This window comes from Caenorhabditis briggsae, assembly GCF_000004555.2.
Source record: "Caenorhabditis briggsae complete genome, chrV, whole genome shotgun sequence".
Lineage (NCBI taxonomy): Eukaryota > Metazoa > Nematoda > Chromadorea > Rhabditida > Rhabditidae > Caenorhabditis > Caenorhabditis briggsae.
This window is the reverse complement of record NC_013488.2, coordinates 9,359,318-9,371,653: the sequence shown is the minus strand read 5'-3', so window position 1 is coordinate 9,371,653 and position 12,336 is coordinate 9,359,318. Positions and strand designations below refer to the sequence as shown.

At 36.7% G+C, this 12,336-nt stretch overlaps 1 protein-coding gene across 1 annotated transcript; it reads right to left on the bottom strand.

Annotated features, from left to right (window-relative positions):
- Positions 1 to 1,257: 1,257 nt before the first annotated feature.
- On the bottom strand, positions 1,258 to 10,769 carry CBG23264 (the record flags this gene model as incomplete). The annotated part of the gene is made up of 8 exons (XM_002636526.1): positions 1,258 to 1,425; positions 1,484 to 1,663; positions 6,361 to 6,455; positions 6,502 to 6,754; positions 9,324 to 9,404; positions 9,451 to 9,552; positions 10,457 to 10,569; positions 10,631 to 10,769. 8 exons carry the CDS (start codon positions 10,767 to 10,769, stop codon positions 1,258 to 1,260), a joined length of 1,131 nt encoding a protein of 376 aa, XP_002636572.1.
- Between the last annotated feature and the right edge of the window lie 1,567 nt (positions 10,770 to 12,336).

Sequence of the window (12,336 nt, the reverse complement as noted above, 5' to 3'; positions counted from 1 at the left end):
TTATTGTTTAAATAATTGTTTCTTGCTTATGAACAAAGTTATAGGCTAAAAATCCTTTGAGCTATGCGGTCCCAGCTTTATGACTTGTAACTTTGTTCATAGACAAGATACAATTTATTAAAAATATCATTTTGTAGTACTTTTTGATTTTTATCATATCCAATTAAGTTGGTCTGAAAATATTATTTTTGAAATAAACTATGGCAAGACCTGCGATGGCCCGCCTGGGCCCCGTTTTCAATTATGGAGATAACGGAAGTCTCCGCAATATTCCAGAACAAAGCAATTTAAAATATTCTACTCCCACTCTGCAAATTTAGCAGAGTACACCTGTCAACAAAGAATGAATCTGAAATTTGCGTCATCTGTGTTCCACACGAATTCGCCGATCAGAAGTGTTATTGTAAGGCGAATGAATGCAGGCTTAAAGAAAATGTGGAACAAAACAGAATGAAGTATTTGGGTGCATCTGGTGTTTGGAAGCTTATAGAAGATCTGCAGATGGAACTGGCGCATTAGGCTTCACAGCAACGCACGTTTCCTCGTGACTAAAAACATATCAGCTGGTATTCGAAACGCCTGATAAAGTACAGTAATCAATTTATGAATTCTGATTGCTCGAGAACGATGATCAAGTTGTTCTTATTTAGCAAAAGTGTCAAAATTCATGTCTATTGAACTATCGGCTGTCTTCATTTACCACTGGGACTACAATGTATTCACGGAAAACTGAACAAAAATGAACTTTATCAAAGATCATCGCCAAAGTCTGAATCAATGAAAACTGGACTTCTGATTACGCTTTCTCCTTTATGCAAAACCCGTTTCTACAGTAAGATTCATGCTTCTTCTTCTTCTGATACGAAGTCAATAAAGAAAACATGTGTTTTTTTAGCTTGTAAGATGCTGTGTGAAAAAAAGAGTATGACTTTAAATTTTTTACTCGTTTACTTTTGAACGTTCTTTTTTTTTACAATTTGTACCCGAGATGGTAGTTCCGTACAGAATTATGCTCACAAAGGTGTGAAGTGAATAGAAAAAAAAACAAAAAGGTTGACAGTGTGAAAAAAACGGCGAAAAGACGCATGGAAAAGCAACAAGGGACATGGCTTTGATTTGACTAGAATTGAGTCGAGAAAATGTACCCGTAATGGGAAGTTTCAGGACCGCCGATAACGTGGCAGTCAGTCATGAGATGGTAAAAGTTGATGAAAATACGAAAAGAAATGAAAGAAAGTGGGTATGATGTTGTCTCATTTAATGAGCCATTGGAAGAGAGATCTTGGCGTGGGTGATGTATTCAGCTTGAACGAAGTCTGGACGCTCCTCTTCTGGGAGAGATCCAATCTTGAACTTTGTGAGCATCATACGGGCACACATTGAGTGTCCAACGGACTCGAATGCATCGGTGGCATCACCTCCGGCCTGAAAGAAATAGGGAAATTAAAACCTTGTCTTTTTATGGCTTAGAATGTTAACTTACAAATTCGAGAAGAATTTCTGGGCCTCCTGGGTGCATATCGACGAACTTGGTGACGTCGTACACATAGTTTCCAACAATAATCCAACAGTCGTCCTCGCCACAGTGCATGGAGACTTCGGAGCGGGTGAAGATAGCATCAGACATGATTTTTTTGAAGTGAGTGAGTGTGAGGAAGTGCTTCTGAAAAAGTGGGAAGATAAAATTTGGCATGGATAAGAATTGATAAGAAAAGTGTACACGAAAGGGAATCCCCATAGAAACGGACAGAAAAGAAGAAAGACAAGAAGACGGAAGAGACGGAAAGAAACATACAAAAAGAACTTTTTCATATTTTTCCTTTTATTCTCTATTTCTCTTTTTCTCTTCTTCTCTTTATTCTTTTTCTTTTTTGAATGAAACCTTTTAAAATGGGTTCATTTGAGGGATACCCCCGATCTCTTTTATACCATAGTTTTTGAGAAGGCGCGGCTTCAGACAACTTCGGTCCGCCCGAGGCAGTCTCTATCTCTGCGTGTAACGTCTACATTCTCTATCATAGAATTTGTCTATCATTCTGAATTCTCTTCAACGGGAAACAATCCTCTCCCGTTGAAAGTCCCACGCCCGTCGTTGTCGCCACGTGAATGTGTTATGTTCTAATGATCTTCCGCCACGTGCCAGAAGACGTAAGAGAGAGGAAAAAGGCCTTCTCTCTATCCCTATCCCTCTGCGTACAAATTTTACGATTTCAACGTCTTCGGCATATCGTTAGAAGCGGCAGAAGAAGAAGATGAAGAAGAAGTCGTTAGAGATTGCAGAATAAGAGACTCGTTGAATTGTTCGTTGAACTGAAAAGACAGTGTGAAAACCAAAGAGATCCTAGACCATTTCCCCCTAGAAAGCATGTGACCGTTTGTTGACGGATCGAGATTTATTGGTCCTTCCGCCCCATTCCTACAGAGAAAAAAGAAGACGACTACGATTCGGGCCGTCGCGTTTTGTGTCGTCGTGTACCAGTTCAGAGTGCCCGAAGCACTGAGTGCAACCACAGGCAAAACGGAAAATCAGCGTCTCTTGTCAATTGGCTAAAGAAGGAAACAAATATAAAGAAGGAAACAATGAAGGCAGAAAGGACAAAGATCCTTTGAGAACGAAAAAAGACGTCCCGTCTGTCAGGAGATGTTTATGGAATTGTCAATTTTCCTTCCTTCATTCACGAGTCATTGTTGACAACTTATCGTGTTGCAAACAGTAACTTGCATACAACTTCGAAAAGTGCTACATGTGATTAAATGAATTCGATTCTGAAACAGAGAGAATCGTGACCCCAAAATACGGATAGTGTCATCTGATGAAGTGCCGGAAAAATTCTAGACTCGACAGTGCCATTCATGAGTTGTTGACGTCTTATTGTTGCAAAGAATACACGTGAGATCGAAGGATTAGACGAACTTTCATTCAAAGTTTACACTAAAATGGGACTATGACCCAGCCTCATCAGCTGATTGGAAACATGAGAAGTAATTGGAAAATATTATTCCAAGCTGGTGGGATAAACAGAAGCATGATCTGACCTATGGATATATTTGGTACAAAATGTAGCATGATCTGGTTTTTTACTTTCTGGAAATACAAGGACTTGCCAGAGATGGATCAAAAGTGAGATCCATGTAAATGGATTCAGATTGATCCGGATTGAGAGAAGTTGCTCATTTTTTGGCTTCTAGCTGTCAATGCTTTAAAACATTTTTTTTGTTCATTTTTGTTTACTTTCGTATGAATTCAGAATTTCCTAAACTACCGTATTTGTTCTCCACACTTTCACGCACTTTGAGGTCAATTATCTCAATGCCTATAAGAGATATCAAAAATCCTTCAACTGATAAAATATTGGTGATAGTATGATAAACAATTAATCAGTTGACAGTTTTTTCATCTCTTTTACGGAAACCGAGAAAAATTGGTTCAAAGTTGAAGTAAGGGGACCTCCTATCCTAGGTTTTACACTAAATTGATCTGTAATAAATGAACTAGAAGTTGTTCTAGTTGCAGCCCTTCTAGAAATTTCTTCAGGTGGATTTTTATGGTCCCGATATGTAGGGTTTCAGATTCTGTATTACTTGAATTATTGACCTTTTGCTCTCCACCTTTGCCCATCCAGATTTTTTCTCTAATTAATCCTACTTCCTCATTCCTATCCACTTTTTTGGGTTCTTGTAGATTTGTGAACTTTTAATTTCTCTCAACAAGGTATACTGTATCAGTGACAACACGCCACCAGTTCGGCGCAACCAAGGCACATGCAAAGAAGAAGGGAGAAACTGTTTAAGATGCAATGCTGCCACATTTCGGCTAATTTACGACCTCTTCCCGCCAACCGATTCGACGACGTCTCCGGGTCCATCGAACGAATACAAACTGACCGACCCTGATTCACTCTCTTGGTTTCTCTGTCTCGCTTTCCCACTTTCCGTTCAATCAAATTCAGATTCTCAAGGTTGGTGAATACTGAAACCAGTATCAAGTGTTCGAGGTTGTCAGGTGACTGGGGCTCGTACTGCAAACGAAGAGACCGAGAGTGAATGGAAATTTTTAGGCGAAAAAATCTTCTAGAGGTAGTCTGCAACAAACTTTTGGAAATAGGAATTTTGAGTTCACCTGTCACTGGGTGTGTCACACTTCAGAAACCGAATTTCACAATTTTAGGTAATTTAACTAATTGGAAGTAAACTTTAATTGCCTTCTAATGACGTGGTGGAAAATTTCGAACACAAGACTGAAGTTTTCAGAGGGAACCACATTTCAGAACATCTTATAGCAGCTCCAGAACACAATCAAAAATGTAATGTGTCATCTTATGAAGAGTGTACTTTCGATTTTGTTTTTTTTTCATGCCTCGGGATTCCCCTTTCCTTGTCAGTATTCACATGAAAAACAGACTACAGTAATCAATGAAAGATCATGGGACTGGCTGAAAATTAATAGAAGTTGGGGTAGAAGAACAACATCTTCCTTTTTCGATCTGCAATTAATAGTTGCACCCTTCCTCTCTCTCTTTTCTAAATCTAATAAACGAAAAATGACAGTGATCATAAAAAGTAGTAGAGAGAGGGAGACAGACTGGAATCAGTGTGGTCCAAAGTCGAAACTGACAACATGATTGATAGGTCAAGGAAGTGTGTATCCCATGACTTTTTGATATTCTCCAAATTATATGTAATTAATTGGGAATCATGGATTGGTAGGATTCAAAAATCGATGTACATTTTTCATCCCTCTAGGGATTCCCTTCCAAAAGACGATGTCAGATTTTTGAGGCATGAAAGTAAACAGTTTCAGAATGATGTTTACGACTGAAAACAGTCTAGAAAACTATGGCGAAAATGATTTTTGATGACAAAAAGTGTACTTTCCGAAGGACTTGAACTATTGAAAAAACTGGATAGTGAGACCCAAAGAATCAAAAAAGGTGCAAGTTTTGGTTTTTTGGTAAAATGTTGGTACAAAGAATAATTTTGGAGACAACGTGAATTTCAGATGTTTACAAGTTATGAAGGTCTGTGTTCTGATGCCAACCTGGAGAACACAGTATCAACAAAAATGCAATTTGATGGACCTGACATTTTGTTTACAGTACTCCGCGACTATGTAAACACTCTAATTGAAGGCAACCGTATACAACTCTCTCACCGGGCCCCACACTGTCAAGTTTGAGCCCAATTATCTCAACTTCTATAAGAGATATCAAGAAGGTGTCCACTGATAAAATCTTGGTCGTGTTACAATAAATAATTTATCAGTTACAAAATATTTGGTATCTTTCACACGAATCGATATAATTGAGCTCAACGTTGGCGGTTCCATTGGACTTCTATCAGAGGAAATACGGTAAATTAGAATTGCGCTCTTCTTCCTCTTTTTTTTCAAAAAGCTTTGAAAATTCCATTGGAAAGCAAAATCTAAGCCGGAAATGCTTGGAATTTTTAATAATTTTTAATTTTAAAATGCTTGGAATTTTTAATGGAATTTTTAATGCTTGGAATTTTTAATTTTTTTTAAAATTTTTTCACATCAAAACCTATGCAAACTGTACAAATTAAATACCGTAAACCCACTAAAAGAATGATCCTCTAACTATACTTTTTGAGCCAATTTATCTCAGTTCCTGTGAAAGATAGCAAAAAGTGGTCAACTAACAAAATGCGTATTATACTATCACTAAAATTTTATCAGTTGACAACTTTTTGATACCTTTTACAGTAATCGAGATATTTGAGTTTAAAGTTGACGGTTTGGGTGGAGTTCTATGAGAGTCCGTACGGTATGTGGTTTTTCTTCGTTTCGATTGTGTCCTCCTCACCTTCCCAGGTAATTTTCAAAATCCTCCAGAAGCACAAAACATTAAAAAGTCATCATATCGATCTCCTCCATTCCTTCGTTTCTACAGTTTCCAGGCCTGTGATAATTGGCTGAAGTATACTCTAGCCTCTTCTTCTGCCTGAAATAAATCACTTTTTTAACGATTCTATTCATTGCATTTTCTTCTTCTTATTCGTATTCTCATCTCCCATTTCTCCCATCCCAAAACCTTGAAATATTTTTCCCCACCTAAAATGTTTATTCATGTGAAACAAAACATAGATACCGTACTCTCTATGGTTTGGTACGTACGTACGTTCCAGGCGTCCTCCGAAACCAATTCACTAACTAACGAAAAACTGGTTTACATAGATCATAAGGGCCATAGATAAGTTAGTTATATGTACACTTGGTACTAGGAAGTTAGTGTTTGTCGTGGAATGGATAACCAAACATCTTTTGGGCGAACCGTAAACATTTTTGGAACTTTTGAATAAGTTGAAATCTATGTATCGGACCCGGAGGGATGAAGTTCTTACCGTTCCATTACCAACATCCACGTCGACCCCATGGATACTCTTGAACCTTAGTCGTTTGCTTTCTGGAGTGACGTTATGATTATAACAGGATAGATCTGTAAAATTTGAAATTATGATTCCGGTTCTCCTTTTGTATCTTACGTAGTATATGCGACCACTTCTTTTGTGTTTCGTCTGGGATCAAAAAGTGGAGAAATACAATTGTCGTGGTTGTGGTACCCGTTGAGATGAGCATGTCGTAAAGAAAACCGTTTGTGATAGTGACCCATTTTTGTTTTGGGTCAGTAAGGGAAGCCGAGAATCGAAGGAGGAAATATGTGGATAGTCCAACGAAGAATGAGAAGATTATAAAGATTTTGAGCAGCAGACGAGATGTTCGGATGTTTTCTCGAACCTGGAAAATGATTACTAAGCTATTTATGCAATTTTGTTCATGCTTGTCGACGGGCAGTTTCCGGGCCAGCACAATCCGGCTGATAACTTTCCTCAAAATAGAAATTTTGAGCAAAACTTCATACCATGTGATAGAGTTCGACAAGCTCTACTAACTCCAATAAAAATCGACCGGCATTTTTCAGCCTAGCCGACGATCTTTGCCCTAATAGATCTCGTCGTGTTCTATCATCTGGTATGTTGTTTTGACCACAATTTCAATTTTGAAGGGAGTTATCCACCGGCCCGTGCCGGTTCGGAATAGGCCCGTCGACAAGTATAATTTTGTTCATTGTGTTCCAGCCAACTTGTGACAGATAGTTTGATCTCTGACCGTTTTATTGAAGCTAACCCGGGTACATTCCTCATTTCTAAAGTTATTGTCTCTCTCTCTTCGAAAACTTTTCATCCCACATGACCATTTACTTTCTTTTCTCATTTGCCAAACATATTTTACACTTGACACAGCTTCTGCCTATCTTTTTTCTTCTTTTTCTTTTATTTAGTTTTTTTTTCTTCAAGAATCAGCAGTTATCAGTAGTAACAAGAACAACAAGTGTTTCATTCATTCACTTATTACACATTCTAGACTGTAACATCTGTTAGAGGACCTTCCTTTCTTCAGAATTTTCTTCAGCTTCTCACAAAGAATCAAGGGCTTCCCCGAGGGATTCATGTGAAACGGGGGATGCCCTCTCTCAAGGTTTCAACGTCTTCAGCATCTTCTTCTTCTTCTTTTGATCAGGTTCTCCTCTGTTTACGTCTGGTCTGCACCCCACAAAAGCTTTCCGTTGCAAATCAGATTCTACTTATGATCAGAAAGAAGACCGGGGGGATTCCTCATTCTCTCAATATTTAGGTATCATATCAATCCGATCAAAATTCACATGATACATAGACAATTTGCATAATGACCGGGTCTGGCCAAAAGACGGGGGACATGATAAGAGGACGAAATCAGAAAACAATGGAAAGTGGAGTTTCTGTCGGCTTAGAATTTTTGAACGATTGAAGTTGATGCTCTTTTTCAGTTATTGTAACAAGAAATATTTTTGATCTCCATTATTTCAGGTCCTTACAAAAATATTTGAGAAATCACTTGATAAATACCTTGTTACATTATGATAATCAGTTAGGAATTTTTCCGATGCCCCAAAACATTTAACTTTCAACAATTTTTTCTCGGTTCCTGGAAAGATATCAAAAGGATTCTATTACAGGTCTTAGGGTCCTTTATTATCTCAGCTGCTAACAAAACTATTGTTAAAATTTATTGATAAAAATCCTGTAAGATGATAAGCTTTTCGGTTAGGAATTTTTCAGGTGTTTCTAGGAACCCGAGATACCGTGAGCCAGTAATAGAAGAACCTTTTAACTTTGAGCCAATTTTTGTCATATCGAAGATATGAGAAAGTCGTCAGCTGATAAATTATTTACCATGCTATACAGAAGAAGCGTTTTATTAGTTGACACATTTTTTGCATCTTCCACATGAACCGGATTGAGGTCAAACTTGACAGGGGCCCTTCTATCACTGGTTTTACAATAATAAAAGTTACAGTAGCTCTATTAAATTGAACTTTTTTAAGATCAGATTTTGAGATCAAACCTTTTTGAGTATATGTAAACATGTTTGAACTTTTGATATGCACGTTTCCTTCCAGAACTTTCCAATTACACCTACACCGAAACAATTTCATTCAGTTTCAACCTCAACTCTGACAGCCGTCATAATTGAGTCAAGCACTAAAAATATAACATTTCTTCATGACCACCTGGATATTCAGGTGATATTTCTGAAAATGCACGTGTTTGCACTGCTTTGGATTGATTACGAAATGAACTCCCAAAATTATGTTGATGCCTTTTCAGTTAAAAATTTTCAGGTGAAAGATATTCTTGCAGAAAAGTCAGAATGCACCTGTGAAGAATTTCTTGATGATTTTAGAAAATACATAACATTTCAGGTGACTCAAAATGTTAGGACCTTTAAATAATTGTGTTTTCTATAAATGCGTCGATTTCAATTTCGAATAAACAAAACTTAAAATCAGTGGGATCAAATCAACTATGTGATAATTTCTATTTCCTTGTAAACCCAATCATTTTCAGGATCTCTAGAAGTTTTTTTGCACAAACCAGGAAACTATCATACTTGAAAAATACTTTGATCTAAATGGCATATCACACATCATAATTTACTTTTGTTTACATTTTTCAAAGAAATTGAACTTTGATTAAAAACTAGAGTGTCCTTTGAACGTTCTTGGGATACCGTTGTGATCAGATATAAAACATCCCAGATACCGGTTCATTCATCTTTCGTCTTCAAAAAGGGTCAGTGTATACATTGGAATATGAAAATATTTAATATCAGCTGACTAGGGAGGAGATATCTTGTTGATTAGGGATCGGCGTCACATGGGAATGTGTGTCTGTTTATCTGTTTATCCCGCCCGTGTCTCGTTATTTGCATGTGGGTCTTTGTGAACAATAGATAAAAATGGTAAAGGGACCATTTAAAAACTTACCTGATAAGCTTCACTGATCGGACCTTTAAATCTCCGTTCCTTCACTTTTTTCTTATTCACTCGATACACAATCATCAATATCTGAAAATTTCTGAAACTTTCAGAACATTTAAAAAATAACGCATACCAAGAACGAAACCACAGCAGCTCCTAGATACAAAACGACATTTATCTCACGACCTTTTTCGAAGTTGTACTTGGAATACAGTTGCAGTAGTGAATAAGGATACTGAAAATTAGATTTTTTGGTAACGAAATTTCTGATATTGTGCTTTTGAAAAATGAGTTCTAGAAAGGGACCGTATTTGCTCTAATAGAAGCCCACGAACACTTTGAGCTCAATTATCTTGATTTCTTCAAGAGGTATTCATAAATTTTCAACTGGTAAATTATCCATCATAATAACACCAACATTTTTTCAGTTTACAGACTTTCGATATCTCTTACAGGAGCCAAGATAGCCGAGCTCAAAATGCATGTATAGGATGGGCTTCTAATATCGTGTTCACGGTCAATTTCAGATGATTGTGCTCTTGGAAAAAGGATTTAGGAGAGGACAAATAAGTAATCAGTAAACAAAGTTAGAACTTTGATTTTTCAAAAATAGCAAGATCCGATTCAGGACAATATTTAACTCCATTGATATCTGATCCGGGAGAAGCGGAAAACAAAAACAAGGAAAGAAAATACTGGGAAATTAGATTCAAATGCTTGGAAGTCAATGGATATAACAAGTAGTGTTTTTCAAAAGTTTTAATTTTGGGAAAAGTATTCAGAAAGTGTTAATATTTCTGTTATATTTTTTGAAAAAACACGTTGCTCCCAAAAACTTAACGGTCCATCTTTTGGGAGATTCAAAGGATTCACGTGGCTCCCAAAAATTTTTGAAATTTCAGTACTTTGATGTGAAAATTAAAACTTTTGAAATTCACTACTTCACTACTTATATCACAATTTAGATTAGAAAGAAGCTGCAGATGACAAGATCAATAAAAATGTTTTTAGCTCATTTAAAATGAGAAAGTAAAAGAACAATATGGAATAGTGGAAACGAAAAAGTAGAGAAACAATCAAAAAATTCAAAAGAACTTCAAGCTTTGATATCCGAAAACACAAATAATAGAGAAACTTACTGTCAAAATGCAGCATAAAATAATGACAGGATAGCAAGAGTTCTGCTCATATTGTTTCGAGCGACAAGTGGCAATCGCCCGTTCCGCAGACAATACAAAGAGATGGGCGGCAACTGGAAAAAGATGACTATGGTGAGGTTAAATCAGAATGATGCAATAGTGGGAAGAGATTACTCGATGTTTGGAACACTAATCTTGAATACATCAGAATTTCCATTTGGTCGATTGGAACCCAAAATAAGTCACAAATGAGCCATGCTAAACGAGAAATGCTCATGAGAACTCCGGCGAGAAAATAGCTAGCAATGGTCATCTGAAAACGAATGATAGTGTTTAAAAATCAAAAGATATTGTTGGGATACTTTTAAGTTGAGATTCACTAATGTCTTCGATGAGAAAATCAGATTTGGAGCCATCAGGAGCAAGATGATGTTTATGACGTGGACTGGGCATTCTACCAACAGAAATATTTGATAGACGTCCCTAATTTCTCCCGTCTCTCTCAAGTAGAACGATCCTGTAAGATTCTTATATGTATAACAGAGATCTATGAAAGAATATTCTTCTGGATCATAAATGAATCATCAACTTTTGAAGTTTCGACTACAGAATACCAAATTTCTTACCTGATTTATTGGTACTATTGGTCATGCTGAACTTCCTGGCATAGCTTATTGTAGCCCACCCAACCTAATATATCAAGGAGTATGAATGAAAAAATAAGATTGATCAAAACCAATTCTTGTTTTTGAGGTGGAAGACGAAGAAAATGGATTTAAGAGAGGGAGAAAGGTTGTATGAATATGCACATGCACCTGTGGAGAACGTAAACCCACAATTTTCGGGTAAAGAAAATGGCTATGTTGGAAAGATGTTGTTGAAGTACGTTACAGAAAGTTCAGAAAATGCAAAGGAGGGTGGTGATACGAGTCTTGAATTCATAATTATTTAGGATTTAGAAGTACTGACGTCAAATCAGAATCGAGGGTTCAGATGGTCCATCACAACCAGGAAAACAATGTTTGAAGTTTAATTTTTACTATTCTCGGTTCATAACTATTTCCTCTATCAATTTCTTAAATTCTGTTTCCAGTTCTGAATTAAATAAAACACAATAAACGCCAATTGAAACTACAGTATTTGCTTGAATAGATAACCACCCGAGTCATCAACTCTGAGCTCCTTTATCTCTACTTATGAAAGTTATCAAAAACTTGTTAACTGATAAAATATTGCTAGTATTCCGATGAATATTTTATTAGTTGACAAGTTTTTGGTATCTTCATGAGAAACGAGATAATTGAGCTTAAAGTTGACGGTATGGTTGGGCTATGGTAGGTGAGTAAAAAAAATTTGCAGCTAGATAAAGATGGAGTCATCACAAGGTTGACTTTCAACGCTTCTTCAAAGTTTAGAATGGAATTTTAAATAAAATTTTGTTTTTTAGAACTCACTCATTGAAGAATTTTCTGTAGTAGGAGCCATGGAGATATTTAGAAACAAACAAATATATAAAACTAGAATTTCTTTGAATTCAGCTGCTGATTCCAAGTTGGAATTTCCAACTGAATTGGTTTGAAAAAGAGATCTGAATTTTTAAGCAATACAAGAAGACGTGCGAAATGGAAAGGCTCTAGAAGAAATGGGGCGGAGAAGAAGTACAATACTGAAAACGGAGCGAAAAGATAATTATTGAGTTCAGCAATCTGTTATTATCTGAAATTTTGCTTTTCTGTTATTATGGTACGAAAATACGAAAAAAATCGGTGGTGGGGAAGAGAAACACCGGTGGTCGGTAGCCGAAGGTCCCACAACGACAACTACAGTAACCGAAAAACATTTTTTCCGCATTTTTCTATTTTTAGGGACCTTCGGCTACG